General features: G+C 44.2%; 2 protein-coding genes across 3 annotated transcripts in view; one reads left to right on the top strand and one right to left on the bottom strand.

The window, feature by feature from the left end:
* Positions 1–720, bottom strand: part of EMC6 (ER membrane protein complex subunit 6) — a 31859-nt gene extending 31139 nt beyond the window's left edge. Inside the window, exon 1 of one of the 2 annotated variants that reach the window (XM_078679949.1) lies at positions 401–720. The gene's annotated coding sequence lies outside the window, so the exon portion shown is untranslated. The remainder of the gene's footprint in view (positions 1–400) is intronic. The other variant, XM_078679948.1, reaches the window with a different exon arrangement.
* A 504-nt stretch (positions 721–1224) lies between these two features.
* Positions 1225–27485, top strand: part of TAX1BP3 (Tax1 binding protein 3) — a 204800-nt gene continuing 178539 nt past the window's right edge. Inside the window, exon 1 of the mRNA XM_078679947.1 lies at positions 1225–1363. Coding sequence (XP_078536073.1) covers positions 1325–1363 — 39 coding nt within the window. The 5' untranslated portion in view covers positions 1225–1324. The remainder of the gene's footprint in view (positions 1364–27485) is intronic.

The raw sequence follows: 27485 nt of genomic DNA, 5'->3' as shown, positions 1-27485 counted from the left end.
TACGGTAACGGCGCCTGCAAGTTACTCAAACGATGCTTCAAAACAGCCAGATGGTAACTGCTCAAGCGCATATGGCGATAATCACAGCACTCATACAGGCCCAACGGATTAAACTCCATGCTGGGCTTTTCCAAGCGCACTGGGCTAAGGCCCAAGGAGTGACCGTGGTGGGCAAAGGATGTTGGGAATTTACCAGTATTACTTTAAAACAAGTTGGGCATGCGCACCCTGCAGCTACCGACAGCAAGTAGAAAGAGCTGACAAAGCAGCCCCGTGCTAGAATTGCACGGTATCTATTCCTCTGCAACGAAACGACAAGACACCGACGTTTCACAAATACATACATAAACCTTGCATTTCTTTGGCACATATGCTGACGTATTGCGAAGAAGGTACTCACACAGCAAATACCCCGTTCAAGGGGTCACAAGGAACTTCAAGCAGACTCAAGCCCGGACGCCGGCTCAATAAAACGCAGCAGTCCGAATCTAATCACTGAAAAATCAGGAAGTCGCCCATTTGACAGAACGAGAGAATATAAAGCAGATGCATGCTACAATAGTAGCACAACGTAAGCTAATGTTTCGTTTAAAAAACAAATAGCAGTCCAATTGGGAAAAAGCGTGCTATCTTCGGAAATGGTTCTTCCATCTGCATAGTATCCTGCGTACTACGCAGACTCGTTACAGTGAGCTCCGCCCATCATTGAAGGATCCGCGTATCCGAGTGTCGAAGTCGGTTGGAATCAATAGACTAAAGCAACAGCACACCGAGCTGACCTGGCGATGACCCGGCTGAAAGAAGCCGATCACTGTAGTTCATACGCCGTCTACCGGTCCTAGCTTTCTATCCAAAAAGGTGTTGCATACTCGGATTTTTGAGTCACGAATTCCATTGTTTCAGGCAATACTATAAGTCCGACCATGCTACTTGCCTTTCGTTCAAAAGAGGACTCCTGACAAGGGACCATATCACTTTAATTTTAAATTAACATTCTTAGTGTTAGACGCACTTTCCGAAGTTGTCGTCTAAACAAATGTTCTACGGTGACTGGTGCTAGTGACTGAGGCGGGGCATCCTTTAAACATGGCTGCTCTTAGACGGATATGGGTGGTCCGTTTCAACATGGCCCTTGGGAGAAAAGGTGTGGCACGCATCTGACATGGTCATTCTGTAATGATTGTTTAAATATGGCCGCCGCGAAAGTAGTCCTTTCTCTGTTTAATTTGTTCGGGGCAGTCCTTGTTTCTCTTTAGCCGGCTAGAGCTAGTGGTGGTTCGGTCTAGAGAGCAGTGTAGAGTGGATTGCGTGAGCTGGAGAGAAAATGTCTTACATTCCGGGACAGCCCGTGGCGGCAGTAGTGGTGAGTGAGAAAGGGTGTGGATGCGGGGAATTGCAATGACAATCTTGGGTGTCTGTTGTGCACAATAAAACAGCACCTGGTTCTACATTTTTTCGATCTTCACTGCTCTTGTCAGTTTTTACTGCTTCCTACACTATTTTTACCACACAATTGCCCATATTGCATTTTGCGTCCGTTACTATATCACCTGTTTCATATCTATGTAGTATTAGAAGGTTTTTCAGTGTATAGTGCCCCACCCCTCGTATTGCGAATGACTCATCCCACTCTTCAACATGTTCTGTACCCTTTACTTTATATGTGAGTGATCTACCTTTTATTCAGTGGTGAAACGTCTGGGTTTATTTCCTAGAGTGTTAGTTTAAACCTTGTTTGCATTGGCTATCGAATGTCTTTTCTTTTTGCTGTTTTATTTAATTCAGTAAAACGTCTTTAAACTCATTTCTCTGCGGTACCTGGCCCTCTTATAGGACTGGTGTGGGAGTAAAACGCAGGGGGGCTCAACTTCACAATTATTATTGTCTCTAACAGAAACGAACCCCCATGCAGAACGTCTCTTGATGCGTACCAGTTCTAACTTGCTTAAGCCAAACTTTTTCACTGATGTGTGCCACAAACCACCCACATTCCTCATCTGCCTGTCAGTCTGTTTTCAAACTCCCTTGACACTTAACAGTGGAGCACGTACACAGGAGCAGACGCACATCGTTTGTGGCGTCGGCATGCACATTGTGTATGTAAACGTGTCCCAGGAACATCTCGCCACTTTTCTACAATATAATTAGGGCTACCGGTTTTATGGTATATATTTTTTTTTTGGCCATTTCCGTCTGTATTTATCCATATTTATTTTTGGGGGCATTTTATCTATTTATCCACATTTATTTTTGCCGCAATCAAAAGACAGCGCTGCAGCTAGTATTTTTCCACATTTAAATACACAACGTACACTGTTTCCCTTTAATTTCTATTTAATATTGTACATGTGAGAATCTATTACAGACGTTTCTTTTAGATCAAAACAGACCTCATCTATGAAAAATGGGTAGGTGTCAGTGATTATTTGCATTAATATAAATACGCTGATGCTGTTGTGCACTCAGGTGAGCACTGTTGCTGCCTCCTTTGAAATCTGTTTCTGCTTGTGCCTTAGTTCAATGAATCAGAAAGCTGACTTCCTGGCTCAAGGCTTCCACTGGGGTGCTGTGGTAAATAAATAAATAATACCCTATTTTTGAATGTATAAATGAATAACAGATAGCTCAATAAATAAGAGTCAAGATTCGAGGTAGTAGGAGTTTCGCAGGTTTATTACAGCATAAGGACAGGAACAGGACGACCTGCACGGGAATAGGATGGCAAGGCCCGGCAGCTGCCGGGGACCGGATCGGGAATGACGGATAACTTTTTAATAACAGTACATGAGCATATATACATAACGCAAACACATAGCATTACATTGCAATAGGCGTAGCAGTGGGTGGAGCAATAGGCGTGACGCGTAGCAGTCGCGAAAGATAAGGGTGAAAAGAGGTGTAACAGGGCGTATACATAGACATGTGATGCAAACGTAACAGAATATGTCATGAATGGGGCGGAAACCATGGAGGGGGCTACCTAAGGAGCCGGGACCTCTAACCTGATGGTGCGCGCAAACTGGCAATGACGTATCACTAGGAGAAGCTGGGGGCTATGAACTCTGTGCTAGGAGCAGAGACTGAAGTCTGGAGAGTCAGGGCGACATGTACCTAAGCAGTATCTAGTATCTGATGTTTAGAGAACATGTTGATATAAACTAGAAGTCAGGAGGGGAAAGGCTAACTTGATTCTAAGACTGGACCATGCATTATTCTACATGTAGTGCGTGATGAAGAATATTAAATGACCATTAAATGCAGTATTTCTCTAACGTGGAGACGTGAAGGCTAGACAATGACGGAAACTATTGATGCAGTTCAGTAGCTTAGGAATGCAGAGAAGGAGGACTGAACTGATAACTGAAACTATAACATACTCTTGGCAGACTCAGAGGCAGAGCCAGGCTGAACCGGGCACTGCGAGGCAGGAAGTAAGTGAAGGGTCGAGGATACAGGTGGGGGCTGTATCGCTCCTCAGCGAGGCTTCAGGAGACAGGAGCTGAATCTGGTGTCCAGGCCCTTTTTGAGGCCTAGAAACGGGGACTTTACAATGAAATAACGTGCACACTGAGAGACGTGGCAACGTAGCTTTACATAGGCCTGATATTCGTAGTATTCACGAGGACTGGAAACTGACATACTAGAGGTGGACACAACTATAATTGCGTCTTGAATCGAACATAGGGAATACATATGCATATTTAATCATGCACACATAACATATGATGGATGACACGTAGGGACACAGAACATGGCAAAATTTACTTTTCCACATTCCCTCCTTGTCACTACGTTTCCATCAGGAAACATCAATATTCATGATACCATCTATCATTTCATACAGTATCATTTGCTCGTCTCGAATTATCCTGGAACGGGATTTAGAACGGGGTTTGGGATTAGGAATACAAGAGGTAGCACAAATGCCGCAAATCGCAGGGCCACATTGTATACAGAGACAGCAGCTGAATATGATCGCTACTGCAATACCTAGAAAGGACAATATTTTCCATCCCCATGCGGAAATTATATTCCAGAACCAACCGGACCATGTCCAGGTGCCTGGATCTTGATGTATCAGATGGGCAATTTTATGGAGTCTGGTTATAGCTGAATAAACAGACGGCGCGTTATTTGGAATGAAAATGCAGCAACTAGATCCGATGACTCTACAGGCCCCGCCCCTATCGGCCAGTATGACGTCAAGGACGAGACGATTCTGTAAAACGACAAATCTCATAGCAGATTGCTCTTCGGTTAAGTTACCTAGAGCAGAGGCAGTCTCATTTACTACAGCTTCGAGGGTTCTTGTTAACCTACGGATCAGTTTACTATTCTGGATAGGTCCTATAAAGAAGAAGAAACCTCTATTGAAATCTGTATACTGTTCTAGAGCAGTTTCAGTATAATCGACAATTGGGGACTCCCTTCTATGTCTAATGTGTACTAGATGTGTGTTTCTGTGATAATCAGATGGGGCTAGGAAAACAGGTGGCAGTAGGAAGGCAATGTAGCAGGTTCCCTCCCAATCGAGGGGCAGACGAACATATGCAGTTTGACCACAAATAAAATAAGAATGACTTGAAGCTTTGAAAATAGATTTCCCACTGTCACTATACTTGACAATAGTAGTACAATCACTATGTCCTACATGTACAGAACCATAATTTCGGACACATAATTCGCCTTTGACTGGTAATACTGAAATAGCAGGTAAGTCTGGAGTAGTATCAGACTGAACATTCAGGACCATGAAATTCGAAGAATAGTTACCTAAATTATACACTTCATTTTCTAGATCTAAACCTGTTCTGCGAGGCGGTAAGAGAGTTCATGAGGAGGCAGATCACTAAACGTGTGCTCTACTGTAGCATTAGCAGACTTATTTACATGAAGAACTGGGAAATACAAGAAAAATGCATAACTGGTGCAGGAAATCATAATGCTGAGAAACAATATGAAACATAGAAAAACGATACATCGAATTGAGTTTTGACTAACTCTCTCACTATGGGGGTCTATTTTATACATGTCAGAAACAGTCTAACCGTTTCACCTAGGGGAGGACTTAGACAATCAAACTGACTGACTTATTTTACTAGACCGGAGTTTTAACTTATACTCCTGTTGCGGAGTTTTCTCTAACAGGGGAGGGTTTGTAGCATTGTCTTTTGCGGGACAGTCCTTAAGAATGGTGCTTTGGCAATCCTTCAAATCCTGGGAAATGTTCTTTAAGACGGGTTTCAGTCCATAAAACTTTTTTATATGAGAAAGGTGCACCCAGCCTTTGCGACCTTCCAACTTCACGGCTGTACGGGTGGTGAGGAGGACCTGTCGGGGCTCCTTCCAGCGAGGCTCCAGCGGACTTGATCTGTCAAAATTCCTCACCATCACCATGGATCCTGGAACGATTTCATGCGGTGCCACCTCGGTATTGTCTGGAAATGCGGCGGCAACCTGTGAACGACATGAGTTGAGGGCAGACATCAAGGAAGCTAGGTAATCTGTCAGCATATTACTTGAAACATCGGTAATACTTCGGGGTCTAGGAGTACCCCACATGTTAGGGGGGCGGCCGAATACGACCTCATACGGGGACAGACCTGATCTGGAATGTGCGACCATGCGCATATAAAATAAAGCGACTGGCAGAGCTACCAGCCAGTCCACACCTTTTTCTTTGCATACTTTGGCGATACGGATTTTCAGAGTCTGATTATGTCTCTCTACGAGACCGGCTGCTTCAGGATGGCGTACACAATGAAACTTCCACTGGTACCCTAACAACAGGGAAACATGCTTCATGAGTTCAGATGAGAATGGCTGACCGTTATCAGAATATACGACTCTAGGGAGTCCATAACGGGGGAAGAACTCACGAACCAACTGCTTGGCAGTGGTCGCGGCTGTGTAATCTGGGACTGGATATGCTTCTGTCCACCTGGACAAAGCGCATACAACTACAAGGACATACTTGAAACCTCGACATCGCTCCATCTGAATATAATCCATCTGGAGGACTTCAAAAGGGTGGTCAGGAGGCTGGAATCCACCTTGTTCCACCGGGACACTTTTACCTGGATTAAACTGACAACATATCATACAGGTACGGACTTTCTGCTTGGCTGCAGCTCGTAAATGTTTGTTGAACCAAATATTCTGGATACTGTCTAACATAGCTTTTTCTCCTAAATGTGCTGGACTATGTGCGGTATTAATAATGACTTGAACCATAGAGTCGGGGAGAAACCATGTGGCTTTACCCTTCGTTACCCATCCCTGATCTGTCTGGACCCCTCCTTGTTCGGACCATTTCTTAATTTCTTCGGGAGTAGCATGTAACTGTATGTCTATGACATCTTGAGTAGGGTCCTTAACTGTCATGCATGTAATCGGATCTGGAGTATGTGTCTGATTAACTGGAATGTCTGGAGTCTGTGCTGTAAGCTTGGCTGTGCGATCTGCTAGATCATTACCTTGGGAAATAATGTCAGTAACTTTCGTATGTGCTTTGCACTTCATGATAGCGATAGATGTCGGTAAGTGTATGGCATCTAACAGAGCTTGAATAAGGAGACCATGCTGAATCTTGGTTCCATGAGAAGTCATGAAACCTCTCTCCTGCCAGAGCACTCCGAAGTCGTGTACGACTCCAAATGCGTAACGTGAATCCGTGTAGACATTAACTTTCAAGTTCTTGGCGTGTATGCAGGCTTGTGTCAGAGCAACTAGCTCTGCTGCTTGAGCGGACAGGGTGTCAATACGGTGTGTCTCAATAACTTCAGTGTCAGTAGTCACTGCATACGCGGCGACTAGTTCTCCTGTACTAGTTCTCATACATGAACCATCCACATAAAGTGTCAGGTCGGGATCTGGTAACGGAGTATCTGTCAGATCTTGTCTTGGCTTTGTCGTAATGTTAACTACTTCCACACAGTCATGTGTGGCAGAATTCGAAGTAACTGATGGTAACAGTGTAGCAGGATTAAGGATGTTGCAGCGTCTGATTTCTATGTGTGGCTGGAATAATGTCAATTCATAACCTGTTAAACGTGCAATTGTCAAGTGCTGAGTTTGTGTTCGGTTTAAAAGAACTTCCACGGAATGTGGAACTTGTACTGTCAAGGTATGTCCTAAGACTATGGAATCACTTTGTCTGATAGCTAGTGCTGTGGCTGCAACTGACTTGAGGCACGCAGGCAGAGCCTGGGCTACAGGATCTAATGTGCTCGAAAAATAAGCACATGGCTTGTATTGTCCTGCTTGATCTTGTGTGAGAACAGATAATGCTGTACCTTCGCGTTCAGTAACGAAAAGTGTAAAAGGCTTACTGTAGTTCGGTGTCGCTAGAACTGGAGCCTGGCATAGGGCTTTCTTTAACTCATTGAAACTAAGTGTATGTTCAGATGTCCAAGGGAGAACAGTCGATACGGCTGCCTCCTGTGTCGTTAACTGTATCAGTGGTTTGGCTAGAAATGCATACTGAGGAATCCATTGTCTGCAATAAGAAGTAAGGCCAATAAAAGCACGTACCTCCTTCTGGGTCTTGGGCTGAGGAAGACTCGCTATTAACTGGATACGGTCTGGTGTCAACTGCCTACCCCTCTTGGACAGTAAGTGTCCTAAGTATACCACTTGCTGGACACAGAATTGAAGCTTCGAAGGGGACACCTTGTGCCCCATCTCGGCTAGGAAATACAAGACTGTAAGAGATGCTTGCTCGCAAGCACGTTCAGAACGGGCTGTGATCAGTAGATCATCGACATACTGGAGCAGGGCAGTGTCAGTTGGCATGTGAATGTTGTCTAGTTGTCTCTTAAGTGCTTGACTGTAAATACTAGGACTTTCTGTGAAACCTTGAGGAGCTCGTGTGAATTTATAGCTCCTTCCATTTAAACAAAATCCGAAAAGGAACTGGCTGTCTGGATGAATGGGAACACTAAAAAACGCGTTCTTGAGGTCGATTACAGTAAAGAACGTGGCTTCGGAATCAATTGCTGTTAATAGGGAAGAGATGTCTGGGACAACTGGGTACTGAGGAATGATACACTTATTAAGCTCTCGTAGGTCAATCACTAATCGATATACTGGGGGTGCATTTGGATCAGTACGTTTCATGACTGGAATGATCGGAGAATTACATACATTGGAGTCAGTTTCTACAACCACTCCTTGAGCAATAAGCTCGTCAATAATTTTGGATAAGGCTGCTACAGCCTCAGGTGGCAATCTGTACTGTCTGATTCGTGGTAACACTACACCTGGCTTGAGAGTCACACGATAGGGTGTGATTTGCATGTAACCTACATCAGTTGGACCTTGCGCCCATAAGTGCTGTGGAACATTAGACAGTCTTGAATCAAAATCTCGTAATACATAGTGACCCTTAAAGTCACGTAGGAACAGTCGTATTCCCTCTGGGGAACAGCATATAACTGCACCTAACTCTTTCAGTGTCTTAATGCCTAATAGATTTTCTGGACATGACTTAGTAAGTAACAGATCAGTAGTGCGGGACAATGGACCTACTTCTAGAGAAACTGGCTTTAAGATCTCATTTACGATAGGCTTTCCTGAAAATCCAAGGGAAACATTTCTTGAGCCTGAGAGCGGAGCCCCTGGAACTTCGGCGTGACTAATTGTCGTCCTACTTGCCCCTGTATCAATCAAAAACTTTCTGTCTTTCCCTAATACTTGACTATGAACATAGGGACCTTCTTGATCTACAGGTATCTCGATGAGAGGCAAGCCTACCTCCCTCTCTAGGCTGTTTCATGAATACTGTTGGTACTCTGGATACTCAGACTGTGCATACTGGTACATCTGCTGTGTGACATGCTGTGTTGCAGCGATAGGCTGCGGTGCTGTAACTGTCTGTGGTGCATTCTGTAACTGAGGAGTCTGTGAAACTTGTTCTTGTCTAGGCGGACGTGGTCTTTCTTTAGTCTTACCAGTAGCTATGTTGTGTTTCAGAACTGCACACTCGTTTATAAAATGACCTGGCTGTTTACAATAATTGCAATTCCCTTTAGCTTGATTCGGACCCCTCTTCTGACTGTCTTGAGGAACAGATTGTGCAACTAGTACTTTCATTTTCGTGTCTTTCATACGTTTTCTTTCATGTTCTTGCTCTTCTCTGATTCTATTCTGGTGGTATTGGAGCATCTGCAACATCTGGGACGGGGTATTAGCTTGCCAGGTACTTTCGACTTTCAGAACTCGATTTTTAATGGTGAACTTGAATTCTCGACTAATTTAGTAACAAAAAGGTGAGGGTATGACTCACTACTTGTCTTGAGGCCACTGTTGATGCTAAAACATTTCTCAAATCTAGAATAAAAATCACTAATATCTTCGTCTTGTTTCTGTTTACAGGCTGAGATTGCATCCCAGTCTTCTTTTCTAGTTGTCAATAATCTGGGTAAAACTTGAATCAATAATTCAGGTAATTCTTTACATTTATCTCTGAGACCGGTACCTGGTACTCGTATCTTATCTTCAGCTTCTAGGACTGCCCAATCGATCTTTTTCTCTCCCACCTCCCAGTCTTTTTCCTTGAGCTTTTCATACACCCCTGCGGGCAACAGAACCTTTAACATTTTAATTATATCTGGATACGTGTATTCTCCCATACGGAGCATGTCTTTTAATTCTCGGTGGAACCCTGCTGGATCTTTATCATGACAGGGAATTAATTTCTTCATCTCGAGGAGTTCCATCTTTGTAATCGGAGTGTAAACAAACACTCGCTGCATTTCGCCACCCGTTCCTCTAACTGGGTGGACTTCTCGTAACGGATTCTGTCTGTCTATGTAAAATGGTTTACTTTCTGGGGGTGAGACATGAACAAAATGCGGGTTCAAAAACGTTCTATATTTGTGACGCTGTTCTAGAATGACACTAATTAAGTCGGTACCTAGACCTCTCCATCTATACTGGAGTAACTCGTTCAGGATATCATGTAACGGACCTGGATCAGAATGTTGACCCTCATACAGAGTAATGAGGTGCTGAATCATATACATACCCACCAGTCGTTGCTCGGCTGGGGGCATTTTCAGAAACATTTGTGCCACTATTTCGTCTGGAAAAGTGGTAGAATCAGTAATCCATCGGACTGCTGATCGGACTAGTTCTTGTTCATGCATAGTACTTAACTCACTGTAACCGATTCGTGATTTCAGAATGTGATCGGTAGCTTGGAATACTTGTTCTAGAGAACCTTGTTCTGGTGCTGGATGATGGAAAATAGACTTGTGTTCTAGGCGTAAATGGCGATCTGGAAATCTAGATTTTCCTACGTACGCTATTCTGTCGGGATTCTCGTCGTCTAACTCTTCAGTATCAGAGTTACTTTCTTTCTCGTTTACTTGTGCTGCTTTACGTTGTTCGTGTAACTTTATTATTTCTTTACGGATTTTCTTGTACATACTCTCCATAGCACCGACGGTCTTGTGCTTACCCTCGGCTATATTATCACTCCACCTTGTCAGGGTTTTAATTTCGGCTTGATCTTTAGACGGGTAATCTTGTTCTCTTATTAGACAATTGATCAGAAACTTTAATATCATGAGCTGGGTCTCAGCTTTCCTTTGAGACATGGCCTCGCCAATGCTTTCTGGATCATCCCCTGTACGGATGAAACGATATATTCTGTCTAGATCTTCTTTCATATTCGGTAAGGTGACTAGATACTCGGCCACCTTTCTTACGCGGAATGAATATAAAACCATAAAATCTTCGCCTGGGACTGGGTCATAGCAGCATTCGGCAAGGGATTTTCTTATTTCTGCAACAGACAGTCTGGGCGTACGTTGTGACGCCTGCATATGTAATTCGGCTGCCGTTAAACGCTTATGTGGCGGCGGGGTTCGAGGAGGACCTCCTCCTGCGGCCCCTAGACTAGAATCATCAACTGATGCTTTTCGTCCTGGCAGGGTGGGAAATTGGAATGCGGGCTGGACTTGTATGGCGGGCTGGACCGGGGGAACCGTAGCAGGCGCTGCAAAGGGTGCCCCGGTGTCTGGAGGAACGGGAAGTGCCTGATTTACAGGGACTGGTGGAGCGGGAACAGGATTTGCATATTCTGGGACTGTGTCGTCCAAATAGGACGAGATGAAAATATCAGCTGCGGTTGGTTTGTGACGTAACTTGATCGGAACTAGTGGTGGCTGAAAATTACTGGATGCCTCCGGGGTCGCTTTTGGCAAGCCCTCAGCAAGAAGAGGATACATACCCTTAATGAGGGCATTCCTCTGTCTGTCTGACTGTTCGGCTTTAACTTGTTCACCTATCTCGATTAATTCTTTTTCATGGGCTCGTTCCAAGGATTCTTTACTTAATTCTGACTTTCTGATTTCTTTTTCGGTTCTTTTATGAGCTTCTTTACGCCATAGCTCGATGGCATCTTTCTGTGATTGTCTGGCTTTCTTTTTCCATAATGCCTCTTCTACTCGCATGATGCACTCGGCATCCCATGTACCCGATACGGGCCATCTATACTTTTCTTCTAACTGTTTTGTATACTCTACCCATAAATCTAGATATAGTATGGCACTTATGCCATGCTTCTGATACATAAAATGACCTGGACTGTCCCTAGGCGGGACAGGAACTGCTTCCTCTAACAAACCCTTTCTAGTTTTTAACTGACGTAACTTTGAAAACAGCGGCATGACTGAACTATAATCTGGACACAATACAATACACAATGAACACGATACTTATTCCCCATTCATACCACGACATTAAAATACATGAAAAACATTTAGAAATAACAGTTCGAACAGAATACTACCTGGAATACGGAACACAGAATATATGACTTTATATGAATTTTCTCGAGAACAGAACTGACTGGAACAGAAACTAGATGCACTGCTGAAACAGTACGAAACTTACCGGTCTCATAAAGAGACACGTCAGGACCCGCATCCACCGAAGTGGACACTTCGTTTGTGTGTCTGGGTACCACCAACCCACGGACCAGAGTCAATTAGATTGACCCTGTCTAGATACTACCCCAGTAATGGTACTCACCGGGCAGCAAGAACGGAAGGCCTCGGACTGGACTGGACTGCTTCGACGACGGACAACGAACTTCGGACTTAAGTTACGGGTGGACCTCCGGATACCTCGGACCTTGGACTCTTGGCTTGGGCTCTGGTCGGGACTCGCCGCATTCCTCCACCGCCTCGTCTGGATGCTGGACCGCCTCCTCCGTCTCCTCCGTGGGCCTGAGGGATACTTGAAGCAGAAATATCTGCACGTGCACGGTATGGTTCCGTCACGGCTGCAGAGGGTCAGGGGGCCGGCGTGGCTTCACCGGCGCGTGGGGAAAGGGCAAGTCCCTATTCGGGCGCCATTATGTGGTAAATAAATAAATAATACCCTATTTTTGAATGTATAAATGAATAACAGATAGCTCAATAAATAAGAGTCAAGATTCGAGGTAGTAGGAGTTTCGCAGGTTTATTACAGCATAAGGACAGGAACAGGACGACCTGCACGGGAATAGGATGACAAGGCCCGGCAGCTGCCGGGGACCGGATCGGGAATGACGGATAACTTTTTAATAACAGTACATGAGCATATATACATAACGCAAACACATAGCATTACATTGCAATAGGCGTAGCAGTGGGTGGAGCAATAGGCGTGACGCGTAGCAGTCGCGAAAGATAAGGGTGAAAAGAGGTGTAACAGGGCGTATACATAGACATGTGATGCAAACGTAACAGAATATGTCATGAATGGGGCGGAAACCATGGAGGGGGCTACCTAAGGAGCCGGGACCTCTAACCTGATGGTGCGCGCAAACTGGCAATGACGTATCACTAGGAGAAGCTGGGGGCTATGAACTCTGTGCTAGGAGCAGAGACTGAAGTCTGGAGAGTCAGGGCGACATGTACCTAAGCAGTATCTAGTATCTGATGTTTAGAGAACATGTTGATATAAACTAGAAGTCAGGAGGGGAAAGGCTAACTTGATTCTAAGACTGGACCATGCATTATTCTACATGTAGTGCGTGATGAAGAATATTAAATGACCATTAAATGCAGTATTTCTCTAACGTGGAGACGTGAAGGCTAGACAATGACGGAAACTATTGATGCAGTTCAGTAGCTTAGGAATGCAGAGAAGGAGGACTGAACTGATAACTGAAACTATAACATACTCTTGGCAGACTCAGAGGCAGAGCCAGGCTGAACCGGGCACTGCGAGGCAGGAAGTAAGTGAAGGGTCGAGGATACAGGTGGGGGCTGTATCGCTCCTCAGCGAGGCTTCAGGAGACAGGAGCTGAATCTGGTGTCCAGGCCCTTTTTGAGGCCTAGAAACGGGGACTTTACAATGAAATAACGTGCACACTGAGAGACGTGGCAACGTAGCTTTACATAGGCCTGATATTCGTAGTATTCACGAGGACTGGAAACTGACATACTAGAGGTGGACACAACTATAATTGCGTCTTGAATAGAACATAGGGAATACATATGCATATTTAATCATGCACACATAACATATGATGGATGACACGTAGGGACACAGAACATGGCAAAATTTACTTTTCCACATTGCGCTTGAAACCAGGGTGCTAGCAGCGATGAGACCCCTGTATAAGGTGGACCCGGCCTAGCCTGTACTAGTAATATCAACCAACAACCAACATTTTAAAAAAAGGTTCAGAGACTAAATACATTAAATGTGTTTGCGCAGCTGCCGAAAAGGGTACATATGAGGTGCCTCAGACCCCCTGGACCAACTACTGCCCCAGTTAATGTATCACAAGAGGAGGGGGGTCCACCTAACTCCAAAGCTTTTAAGTGAGCTGGGTCCTGCCGGTGCTTGGCATCAGCAGTTCTGAGAAAGCTGGCGCTGAGACGGGTCCCTATTGGGCTCTCCATTTTTGCCCTCACCCTCAGGGTGGGAAAAACAATCTTAACAGCAGTATCCCCCGTTCGCTTCTTTGATGTAACTTAAAAGAGATTAGTTATAGTTCTTTAACAGTCTCACCACGTCAGAACTGAAGCATTTTTAATATTATATAGGACAAAGCCTTAGTTGTTGCTTCTTTATCGTATGCACATAATTCAGCCTAACTCTGCTAAATGTGCCGATGTAGAATTTTTTAATCCTCCTAAATAATTTTTCACAAAGTGTTTAAAAGGGCATGAGTTAGCTCTTCAAACCTCTATTAGCGTCAATCCCTATCCTCATGACAATTGTGAAGTTTCTCAGCTCTCTTACCACTCTTCTTAACTACACAAGCAAATACACAAGCATGTGGATCAAGGACATATTCATTTTTGATTGTTACAGGGAGATTGACAGTACACAGTGTACTGCACTGCAAGAACTGCCCAGCCACAAACTCGGCAAACACTCCAGTTCCTGCGAGTAGACTTTGAAGCTGCCATCAAGCTTCGCTTGGCTTTGAAGATGCAGTGGCTGGAGTGTTTGCCGAGTTTGTGGCCAGTTTGTTCTTGCAGCCTCATGTTGTTGCAGATTTATATAGTGCGAACTCTGCACAGAGGTATTTGAGCGCTTTACTTTTCCGCACCAATTACATAATACAAGGACAAATTCATTTTCGGCAGTCACGGGGAGATTTCATGACAGTACGCACTGCACTGCAAGAGCAACCCGGCCACAAACACGTAAACATCTAGCCCCAACCACAATTGGCTCAGGGGCATGGCAGCAGGTAAAAAAAGACCCTAAGTGGAAGGAATTCCCAGCAAATCACACGCTGTAAGGCCCTGCAGCTGAGGGGCGTGGCAAGTCAACTCGGGTGGGCACAGCAGCGTGCAAATTTTGCCATTATTTTACTGCTTCTAAATGTAAATACAGACACAGGAAGAAAAACATTGTGTCTGTATTTAGATGTAAATATCTGTTTAAACGGAATACCGGGAGCCCTAAATATAATTCATAAATATTCATTTGTGCTTCACTTACATTTTCCTAGTGAAGCAGTCTAAATTCATAATAATTACTCACACAGTGCTATTTGAGGGTCTCAGTTGAATTTATATTTGTTACCCGAATAGGCATCTTGTTACAGAGCGAGACAAACTTTTACTAGTTTACTCGAGTCTATTAATATAAACATATAGACCCAACTATAGGTTCCACTGCCCTCAGAATACCCGGATCACACAAATCGAGCCTTGTTCATTCAGGGAATCAATGTAAAAGAAAGATCAACAAAACAAGTAATAGTGGTACTCCACATAAAAGAAAAGTTTGTGGTTCATAAAGCATTACTGTAAATAAAGTCTGCAATTGTAAGTACTATGCTTTCAACTACAAACAGATTCACTTGTTACCGATCTGGATTGGTGCTGAGTAACAAGTACATTTAACAGTTAAACTCACCCACGCCCGCCACAAAGGATCTGGAGTAAGGTCACAGAGGAACACCTCGCCACCACCCTCCTCCATGACCCCACCTCCGCCACGACCGACGCCAACTCTGCAGCCAAAGAACTACACCACTGGATCACTAACTGCGCAGACAGGCACGCACTCCTCTGCCACCCTGTCGGACAACGCCCCCTGAAGGCCGCCTAGTTCACTACCAATCTCCAAGAAGCCATGCGCTTCTGCAGACGCATCAAGAAACTTTGGAGGAGCAGGAAAACCACAGAAGACCGAAATACCTACAGGAACGCCATGACGGAATACCACCAGCGCATAAGAGCCAACAAGCAGACCTTTATCAAGAACAAAATCAACACCGCCAGTAACGCAAAGGAACTCTTCAACGTCATACAGCAGTTCACCAAACCCCTCAGCGAAGCCACAGACGTCACACCATCTCACGACCTTTGCAACAAACTCAGCTCTTTCTACCACCTAAAAATCAAGGCCCTCTACTACAACTTCAGCTAACAGAATCCAGACACCACCCCCCTCTCCACCACCGACAACCAGCCCACCATCACCACCTGGAATCCGGCTACCATCGAAGGCACTGACACGACCACGAAGAACACCCACTCAGGAGCCCCCACGGACCCCTGCCCACTGCACATCTACCACGGAGCTGCTGCCGCCATAGAACCCGAACTATGCTTGACCATCAACTTCAAATCCAGCATCTTCCTCAACGACTGGAAGCAGGCAAAGATCAAAACCCTCGGCTGACCGATGGACCTGAAAAACTACCGGACCATCTCTCGCCTTCCCTATGAGCCAAAGTCACCGAGAGATTCGTCAACCCCAGCTCACCACCTTCATCGAAGAGAACGCCATCCTCGACTCCTCCCAGTCTGGATTCCACAGGACCGAGAGCGCCTTCGTCGCCGCCACAGATGACATCCGCATGCTATTGGACCAGGGCCATACTGCGGCCCTCATCCTGCCAGACCTCTCCGCAGCCTTCGACACCATCTCCCACGCACTCTCGCAAGCAGATTCCATAATGCCTTCATACGAGGAACCGCCCTCGACTGGATCCACTCCTTTCTCACTGGCAGAATCCAAAGTATCTGACTCCCACCCTGCCTCTCCGAAACCACAGAGATCAATTGCGAGTACCCCAAGGCTGAGCGAGGAGCTCCACGCTCTTCAACATCTACATGGCCCCCCTCACCGCCATCACCAGACAGCATGGGCCCCCAATAGTATCATACACCAACGACACCCAGCTCATCCTCTCCCTGACGGAGAACCCCGAAGACACAAGACTCAGTTTCCAGGAAGGAATGAAAGACGTTGTGGCCTGGATGAACAACAGCTGCCTTAAGCTCAACTTGGAGAACACTGAGGTCCTTGTCCTTGGACCCTCCTCCACTGCCTGGGACAATACCTGGTGGCTTTCCGCCCTCTGATTCCCACCCACTCCATCAGACCTTGCCCGAAACCTCAGCATCATCCTTGACTCCTTCCTCACCATGACCCGCCATATCAACACAGTCGCCTCCACCTGTTTCAACTCCCTCTGCAAGACCTTCAAGTGGACCCCCCCGAATGCAGAAAGACCACCACCCACGCACTTATACCCAGCAGACTGGACTACGGTAACGCCCTCTATGCCGGAATCAACAAAACCCTGCTGCACAAGCTCCAAACCACCCAGAACATCGCAGCCAGACTCGTCCTCGGAACCCCACAACACGAGCACATGACCCAGCACCTACGAGATCTCCACTGGCTCCCCATCGAGAAGAGAGTAACCTTCAAGCTACTTACCCACGCCTACAAATCCCTCCACAACATCAGACCCAATTACCTCAACGAAAGTCTCCTTCCAAATACCCAAAAGGAACCTCCGCTCCGCGGACCTCGCCCTGGCAGCAACCCCACGCATCAGCAGAACCAGAGCAGGCAGAAGAGCCTTCTTCTATGTCGCAGCAAAGACCTGAAACAAGCTCCCGGTCAGCATCAGATGCTCCCTCACTCTGCACACCTTCAGGAAAAGCCTCAAGACCTGGCTTCTACAGGCTATTTGGATAGTAGTGTTCCCGAGGGAAACGTCCGCACTATTCTTTAAGGTACATGTATGTATATGCAAATGGTACACAAAGAATAACAAAAGAACATTCAAAGCAATCAGTATCTCTTGGGTGCTAAAGAAATTCAAGGCACCTACTACCCAAAGGTGCTATAGGCAGACACAGGGTGTGCATGCCACTTAAACTTTTAGAGAGAAGTTCTAATTACAGCACTCCAAATGTATATATGTCAGTTTTGGGCTCTGGTATCTAGCCCTCAGCACCAAAAACAATTTAAGGCTGTTATTGAGCAATAGACAAGCTAGCTAGAACACAAATCACAGTGGATGAGAAGGGGTCCACAGTTCTCAAGACACATTCAATTGAAGTCCGAGTCAATTCTCTTCAATATATTCTTTATTCAAATTTCATAAAAAGTTCTCCCAGCACGTAAATCGCCAACACGTGTTTCGTCTCACACTGAGACTTCATCAAGGCATTGATAAGGTGACGGGATGTCGTGTTGATGTAATAGAGTTAAAACGCACACTGCAGATACCAAATGATGGAGCACCATCTTGTTTTAACAGCGGCGCTTGTAGCTGTAGTGCGTGGCAACAATATGCTTGTAAAGGAAATTTTGAAGCGCTGCACCATCCATCCTTATTCAAAGATGTGACTCAAGGGTGAAAACAAAGCAGGCTCTCACAATATAAGTCCCTTGTAGAAAAACACATTCGGTTGGTTAACAGTCATCAAACCGATACTCAAGTAGTGGTTGTGTTTGCAACCATGATAAGTTGCAATCAGGAAAGAAGCCAATGCTGTGTCCAAATCGGAGGGCCCGCACCAACAAACCAACGCACTTATACCCAGCAGACTGGACTACGGTAACGCCCTCTATGCCGGAATCAACAAAACCCTGCTGCACAAGCTCCAAACCACCCAGAACATCGCAGCCAGACTCGTCCTCGGAACCCCACAACACGAGCACATGACCCAGCACCTACGAGATCTCCACTGGCTCCCCATCGAGAAGAGAGTAACCTTCAAGCTACTTACCCACGCCTACAAATCCCTCCACAACATCAGACCCAATTACCTCAACGAAAGAGTCTCCTTCCAAATACCCAAAAGGAACCTCCGCTCCGCGGACCTCGCCCTGGCAGCAACCCCACGCATCAGCAGAACCAGAGCAGGCAGAAGAGCCTTCTTCTATGTCGCAGCAAAGACCTGGAACAGGCTCCCGGTCAGCATCAGATGCTCCCTCACTCTGCACACCTTCAGGAAAAGCCTCAAGACCTGGCTCTTCAACTGATCCGGAGCTACACGCCCCTGTGCCTTGAGACCCTCACAAGTGAGTAGTGCGCTTTTTAAACCCTTGATTGATTGATTTAAACCGTGATAAAATGAACCATCCATGACCCCCCTCCCCCCAGAATAAAAGCTACATTTTGAAAATTCTTAATGAATGATGGTCCCAGCTGCTTTTCAGAGAATATTGCCAGGTTCACTCTGAGTGAAGCTGTACACCCTATTTATTATTTGTTTGGAGTTTAGTCTTTCTTTAAATCTACATCTCAAAGGATTACGGCAATTAGGATTATAACAGTGCTTAACAGTTTGTAGACATTTTGGAATTAAAGCACAGTTGAGCAACAAGGGCAGATCCAAGGGATTATGGCAATTCAAGTTAGAATATGTTTAAAATTAGAGGCAGCTAGTTTACAACTTCTTATGCAATATTTACTGGCATGATTGTCTTCTACAATAGCTGGTTTAGTACTTTATTCATTGTATCAGGATACATTTTAGACATTTCTTGAAAACCTACTTTTCGATTATATTAAAGACACTGAGGCAAGTATTATGCATATCTACTTTTTTGCCACTCCCAAAGGATTTCCAATCATACATGTAGAATTAGAACAATTCCTTAGTCCTTACAAACTCTCTAGTTCCACATAATCATTCATTGCATCTGCTCCATGACCTCAGCAGACTAAGTATTCTAATACTTTTAAACGTCTGTCTTTCAGAATACAGTTTCTAGCATCTCTTGACCATCCGTCAAGGAACATAAAAGAATGAAATAACCAAATGCCTACAAGCAGCATAATCCTTAAACATACCTCAACTGATCTGTATAACATTTTTTATCTACAATGTATACTGTTCCTCTCGGTTTCTTCTTCAGTAACTCACTCATTCCCCAGACCTGGAAGGGAAAAGATGGGCTATAGGTAGTCCCTTGGTCTTTAATAAAATAGATTCATCTAACGCAGATACTGGAAAAAACTATGTTATATGGCAAGACTGGCGGCTCTCATTATGCATGTTCAAACCCTTAAGTAGAGGCACTCATCTCATGCTCAACAGGTTTTAAATAACATGTTGCAAAACATTTCTGCATTTGACAAATCATTTATCGTCAAAATATATATTCCAACCAATAAGCCTTACTAGTCATGGCTCCTGCTAACTGACTAGACCTTGAGATTTAACATGTCTGCACAAAACGTAACTGTCACAGTCCTACCCATCTTGTAATCGTTACAGACATTACTGCTACGTACAGTTCCCCTAAGACGACAACAACTGACCTATAGCATCCTTTCTAAATTCTCTCGTCGTTCCTTTTCATTGCTGCATGCAGAGTACCACTAACAATTTTGGATGATCATTGAATCCAAGATAAAAAAAAAATTCTTTACTCCTTGTCTGTCTTCTCTTAGTTACCTAAACCAATGCTTTGCTCAGATTTTAAAACGTTTACTTGCCTCTATGACTAACATTTGCAACGTTTCTAAAAGATTCCAAACGCAACAAATTTGGCAAAGTCCCACTTAGCTGATGCAGTGATATCACTCTATTCCCTGGCCACTCCTATACCTCACCTTTGGTGATCTACATAACTTATTACTTAAATAGATATGCTAAAACATCCTTTCCAATGGATTTATCTTCTGCCAATCCATTGCTCAACAAAGCTTCAGAACCGTAACAATTAGTGTAGTGTAGTAGTGATGCGTCCAAGTGCAGTGTGAAAATATTAAACAGTCTAATTAATACCGATACATATAGACTTCATGAGAGTAAACATAAAGCTGCATTTATACTAGCCCACAAAGAGCCATACAAAGTGCCAGGTGCTTGTAAATATTATATACATAAAAATCATAAAAGTACCATACATAGAAATTCATCAGAGGTAAAAAATGCATCAAGGTGCCATATGGAAATTATTTGACTAGTCCGAGGCAATTCATGTATAAATCATCAGTATAAAAATAAAACGGCAAATATCCTAGCCCAATACCTTGCTTGTAAACATTATGTACATTGGGGAAGAAGCAAATGGCTAGTGCGTATGGTAAAGATACTAATTCTTTCTGCCATGCTCAAAAACGTTTATCAACTGACAAGTCTCTGTAATTGAGGCACCTGATAAGCATAATATGAGGGCCTGGCGGACAGATCTCACCCCAGCAACAAGAAATTATGGCTTTACCAGTATGCGACATACAGCAAGCAAGTTTGGGCAAACGCACACAATATGTAATAACGTTTCTTGCGCAAGCCCACACAGTTTAAAGTCTCCCTCCCTCTCTCTCTAGATGCCCATTGCTGGAACCATTTTAGAGTACCATCTTTAGTGGGATGTCTGCCCAGTCGCAATTTTAAAAATGTATACCTCATACGTGATGGAAAATTGGAGGTCAAATAAGGCTGAATTTCCAGTCTTTGGTTAGAATGCATCCCTGTCCAGGCATGCTTCTTTGTAGTGAAGACCTCCTTATCTGCAATGAACGAATCAACTTTAATCTTTTTGTTTAAAAACTATTCAAAATAGGGCTTATCCATATAAGGGAACCCTGACTGTAGAGCAAAGCTTTGGAAACACACGATTTCTAGGCCCCAGCCTATTCGGAATGGTTAATTTCGTACTAGCAATTATTTGTTAAGGAACGAACTTCGGATAAAAACAAAGAATGCATACATTTCAAGAATGACTACTGGCTCGCTATAATTTGTCTTTGGAGTCCAAATTCCAGACGTATTTCAGCAAACGCTGAAGGCAATAGGAAATAAGGAGGAGGCTTTAAGCATTCTCTCCTCGTTCTTCTTGGCAAAAGAGCAGAGGGTGGGCTGGGCTAATTTATAAATCAGAGGGATTGTCCCTCCCCTGTGGAGTCCCCCAGGGGTCAGCAATGTCCTCAATGTTATTCATCATTTGTCACATCTTGGCTGAACTGACTAGGGGGCATGGTTTCTCTTTGGTATCATACGCCGATGACACTCAACTTGTCATCTCCAATCTCTTCAAGTGCCTAAACAGTGGAAGGGAGATTTCATGGCTGTCTGAAACATATTATGGAATGGATGCACCTGAACTATCTTAAATTAAACACGGGTAAAACTGAGGTTATGGAGTTTGGGACTGGGTCACCGCTCTGGAACCAAGAGTGGTGGCCGGCGGAGACAGGTCAATGCCCAGTACCTGCAGTTAAGGTCGGGAATTTGGGAATCTTGCGCGACGATCAACTAAGCTTTGGAGGCCAGATTAATCAGTTAATATCCTCATGCTTCTTCCAACTAAAAATCCTACGCAAAATGTTCCCTTTTATTCCCCCGTATCTCAGAAAATCAGTTGCTTTGATCCTTTCATGGATTGACTATTGTAACGCCTTTTTCCTGAGCGTAAACAAGCGCCAATTGGCTAAACTACAATCGCTGCAAGACGCTGCAGCTAGAATGCTGCTTAACATTCCAAAGTACCACCACATTTCTAGCAGCATTAGAACACTTCATTTGCTACCAGTGCAACAGCTGATTGAATTTAAAGCACTGTGCCTGGTACATAAAGCACTGTTTTGTGGTGGAGCAGGGGATCTACAGAAATTATTCCTGGAGTACATTCCACAGCGTAATCTCAGATCTGCTAACAAAGGTCAATTCCAGGTACCAAGAATACAAAAGGCCAGATGGGGTGGTAGAAGCCTGACATATCAAGCATCTAAGCTATGGAATGAATTACCAGACCACATCAGACTACAACCTTCCAGGCCTCTGTTCAGAAAAAGGCTGAAGACCTGGCTATTCTCCTTGCAGAAATAAGTCATGCATCCTTCTCTAACTAGTGTCCTGCTATAGTGCCAAGACGCCTCGACATTCGTGCACTTTATCAGCTTTTACTTACTTACTTGTCCAATACCTTTTGGAATGTTAAAAACAGACTTGCAGGACTTTATTAACAGTAGATCCAATAGTTTGGGATCCTTTCCCTTAATGATGGGAGAGCCATAGGAAATAGTCGGGAGCAGCTTGGCTCTGATAACTTTGAGATATTCATACAATTGGAATTTTAGAGACTCTCGTAATGACTTAAAAGCGAATATTAGAGATGATGTTTTTGCTCTTACTACGTTAAAATGGGCTTTTAAACAAGACTTTATTATCAAATAAGATGCCCACATTTTTGGCACTCTCAATTGGCCTTCTTACTTGCCAAGTTTGAGGTTTAGTAGTCGATGAACCTACTGCCATTACCTTAGTTTTTTAAAATTTTCAGTTCCACTCAATTTGCTGTAATATATTAATCAAAACCAGCAATTACCCATTGTAATCCTATAGGGGTTTGGCTAAGTAATATAGTTTCGTCTGTAAACTAAAGATATTTTAGATGGCAATTGGCAAGTTTCGTAGGGTGAGCATTAATGGGTTCTAGGTGCTGAAAACTATTTGAAATAAAAAGATTAAGAAGACACAGCTTGGTTTAAGGCCATTACAAGTATTAATTCTCCGAGACTGACTGGACCTATCACCTAATTTAACTTGTACTCACGAATTTGAGTACAAAAGTAAGATAGCATTCAACAATTCATGGTAAATTCCCCGACTAGCGAGTGTTTTCCATTGTATAGCTCGTCGAACAGAATCAAATGCAGCTTTTAAATCTATAAAACGGATATATTAATTTTGTTTTTTACAGCGGCTCGGTACGATGTTGCTTAATGCTTCTTGTTAACTTATTTATTTTATTTATTTAAGAAACTTGTAGAGCGCGCGGCTACCCCCGAAGGGTAGGAAACTTTTGATGGTGATATCATAAGCTTCAGCTTCTTAGAGGCCTTATGGTTTTGTTGACTGTCATCCAAAAGTATAAAAGGGCTATTATTTTCACAAATACTGAGATGTTTTGATATCCTCAGATTCTTATGAGACGTTTGAATTGGCTGAATATCATCCAGACATATTACCAAATTGTCACAATTATGGAGACTGAGGTGGAGTTTCGAACTATCCTGGACAGCACAAGTTACCATAGTTGGACAAGTTTGTTGGACGGGTGCCACTGTTGGTACTGAAACTGTATAATAAGCGGGCAAAACACCACACTCAGAATCCGCATGGATTTGGGCCTTTACTGTCATTATGGGTGCTCCCACATCCTTATGCATTGGATTGATATTTGAGCATTTGCGATAGACTGTATCATGCAGTCGCTCAACGCAGCACCATGGAGACACAAGTAGTCATCATCAGCTGATGATGGGCACAGAGCTACTGAAGGTGATACAGCTATAGACAGACCTTCCTCACAATGAACATTATCTAAACGTTTAAAATAATCCATTATGTAGGACTGCGAGGACTGAGTGGCAGCACAGTTATGATTTTTGGCAGGGTGAAAAGAGGCACTCAGACCAGCATCCAGCGTTGGCATTGTAGCGAGCAGGAGCAAAAAGAACAGATGATGGACGGAATGCTGAACAAGTCAAACATTCACCCCCAGTCACAGATCGGGGTTTAAGCCATTGTTTTTTGCTCACCATGCCACCCCAATTTGGACCCAGCTATTTGCAAATCAGCCTCAACTCTGTTCCAATCGGAACAGTCCAGCCTAGATTGCAAGATGAGTGTTGTGTGGGTTCCAAAAAAAGGTGGCCTCAGCCATGTGTAGTCTGGCAATTGGCTGATTGCACAGATGTTTTAGTCACAACATTCCGGTTTCCCATAAAGAAGCCCACGCCAGAGTTATTGAAGTAGATTCTTTAGCTAGTAGACGAAGGCAGATGAACACAAGCTGGTTTGACTTCATTAAAGCCTCCCACATAGAGTGAAGTGAAGGGAAGCCGCCTTAGAGTGATTGATCTTTTCTTGAAATAAGTTCTCACTGGCTTTGTGATTGGCTAGGGCAAATGATAGTAAACTATTCCGAAAAAAGGGAGTTGACAAGCCAGTAGAATTTCTGTGCATAGAATGCTTCAATGCAGTCGAATGCTATGATTACGTTTGGTAATCCCCAATACTCTTAGTCCTACTTGTCCTCGACCCAGTCATACTTCCCACCCTCCCTCCCTCCCTGTCCAGGCCTTTGTTGCTTGGTGTGTCAGGATGTGCTTCTGGTGGTTAGGTCTGATATAGCACCTGGCAGGAGGGGGGGGGGGGGTGGAGTCTAAAAGCGTTTCCTGTTTTGTTTCCTGTCTGTGGAATACCTCTTGAGTGATGACTGGGTCGAGGACGAGGGACGTAGAGGTAATGGACTGTTTTGTTTATTTTTATTGAACATAAATTAAAGGATCAAGTTGAAGTGCTAAAGAAAAGGCAGATTAGGTATGTCGTTTTGAAGACTTCCAGCTCACTGTCTGTGTGATTGTTCCTCCACCCCAGAGTTCTTCAAACTGTGGGGCGGCCCCCCTGGGAGTCCGTGAATGGTTTCCAAGGGGGGCGCGAATGCCTCTGCAATTACATGCAAATGAAGATGGCCTGGAACTGCGGCCTTGTTCATTTGCCGCATTTCCAGGCTGTCTTTATTAGCATGCAGCCCTTTAAACTGGGACTATAAAAAGATTCAGAGTGCCCTGGAGAGAGGTCACCAAGTGTCAAGAAATTGGCTAATAAGAAAATAGTCTAAGTATTTTGTAGTTAGCAAATACCGTCACTACAGACGTGTGTGAGTCTGAAACCTGAGCAACACATTATTAAACCATAGCTGACACTTTAAGGAACAGTGACTTTTGTACTGATAGTGCTGCGAGGTCTCAGCCTGTGACAGAAAGCACTGTGGATATGTTATTATTTTAACCTTGCATTACACAGTCTAGCATAGGATGCTGCAAAATGATGCCGTGTTCGAGATAAAAACACGTTCCTACAAAATATAGTTTTTACCTAAAGTAATCACACTGCACCTAGTGCAATTCTTTTTATAAGTATCTCCATTAGTCCAGAACTCAGCTGACAACACCCCTATATTCACTCTAAAAAAATAAATTTTTGCCACAATGAAGCATTAAGCTGGGCCACTGGAATTATGTGGCAAGAGAGGACCAAATTATGCAGCTCTGTTAACTCAATTATGCAAGAAAAGGTAAATTATGCAGCGTATTCCAGCACATTTTGTGGTTAGCTAAACTACATTTTTTTGTCATTTTTACTCATGGTAACACTGTTATGGGAAGTATTATACTGCATTAGTACCAGTTTAGCGCCCAAAATAAGCAATTTAGGGACCAATTAAGCATCTGGCGGGACTCTTGGTGGCAGTGGTCTCCCGACCGCCCTATTACGATTAGAGCAGTCAGACTGCCATTGCCCCGCGACAGCCGCCAGGGAACTGCCATTCCCTGGCAGTGGTGCAGCAGTTAGGAGGCATCAATATACTTGGCGGGACCGCCGCAGTCCCGCCAAACATATCGAGAGTTTCCGCTCTGCCATGGTTTTAATGGCGGTTCCTCCTCCATGAAAACCCTGGTGGCGAGGTAACAAAGAGGGCTCTACAGGCCCCCCTTGTGCCTCAGCACCCTGGGGTGCATGCAGGGGGTCACAGGTGCCCCCTGTATGCATGCATCTGGTTCCTGCACAGCATGAACTTTTCATTCCATGCCGTGCAGGAACTGTTATTGGCATTCCTATTGCGGTGCTCATTATCAGGGCACCCCGTTGGAACAACAAAATAAAAACTCACCAGGTACGAGTTACACATGTGATCTGCCGGGCAGCCTGACCACGGCTTTGGCGGGACGGACCCGGTGCTGCACCGCCAAAAGTCACAATCAGGCTCTTAGTGTGGTTCATGAGCAGTAGTCAAAGTACTTCTGAAATGATCTCATAAGCCATGCACCCTGCACTCAGCCTTTTCCCTCCCGCTCACCCAATCATTGCCGTAAAGTTTTGAAGGGGGGGGGGCCTGACTTAAATAAATATTGTTTTAAGGGGGCTCGGAGCAAAAAAGTTTGAAGACCTCTGCTCTACCCTGACTGACTTGTCTAGAATAGAACTGAAGGTTTGTACATGTTTAAACCCAGTTAGTCTGCTAATTGTAATATTTATCGAGAGCCAATTTTGTGTAAGGATATGAGTTTTCTGTGATGTCGTATAGCTTTATTTTCCAATATGGTTGGCACAAGTGAAATTTTGTTTCAAGCAGTATAATCTCGCATAATTTCTGGTGTTTCACATTACGATTATTATGACAAATTCCCGAGATCATGCCATGTCAAGTAATTCCGTTTACATCCCGGTAAAAATTCAGTCCCTGGAGCCTGGGAAGAATGAGAACAAACCGAACACGACCAGCTGTTGTTCATGTGAACTAGAGAACACATTTTGCGCGTAAAAAGAAAATATAAATAAAAGAAACACTATGGCAGATCAGTAATGCCCATCATGTTGCGTAAATCTCGCGCTGACCAATTAGCTGAATCTGCAAGCATTATGTGTAGGAGGGTTGCTTGAAGTGGGGTGAGGTGAGTTTGTTGGCAGTGGTAAGTCACTATGTGCTTGGAATTCATGTTTGTTTTGTGTCTTTTTTATATATAGTATAAAACTCTTACTTTTCAACCAAATGCTTTGCGAGTGAATGCTTCTGGATTCTGTGAGTCGGCGGTGGTTTCCTGCAGGCTGGGAATATGGATTTCTTCCTTGTAGCTTCAAAAGCTTTCTCTCTCGCACTGCACTCATGCCCGACGTGATGTGACATGGTCGGCCTAGAGGCATATAGTTTAAGTAAATTTTTTTTATTTCTCATCGCACATGCTTTGG

Source organism: Lissotriton helveticus, chromosome 3_1 (genome assembly GCF_964261635.1).
Source record: "Lissotriton helveticus chromosome 3_1, aLisHel1.1, whole genome shotgun sequence".
Lineage (NCBI taxonomy): Eukaryota > Metazoa > Chordata > Amphibia > Caudata > Salamandridae > Lissotriton > Lissotriton helveticus.
The sequence above is the reverse complement of the archived record's forward strand: the minus strand, read 5'-3'. Positions and strand labels throughout refer to the sequence as shown.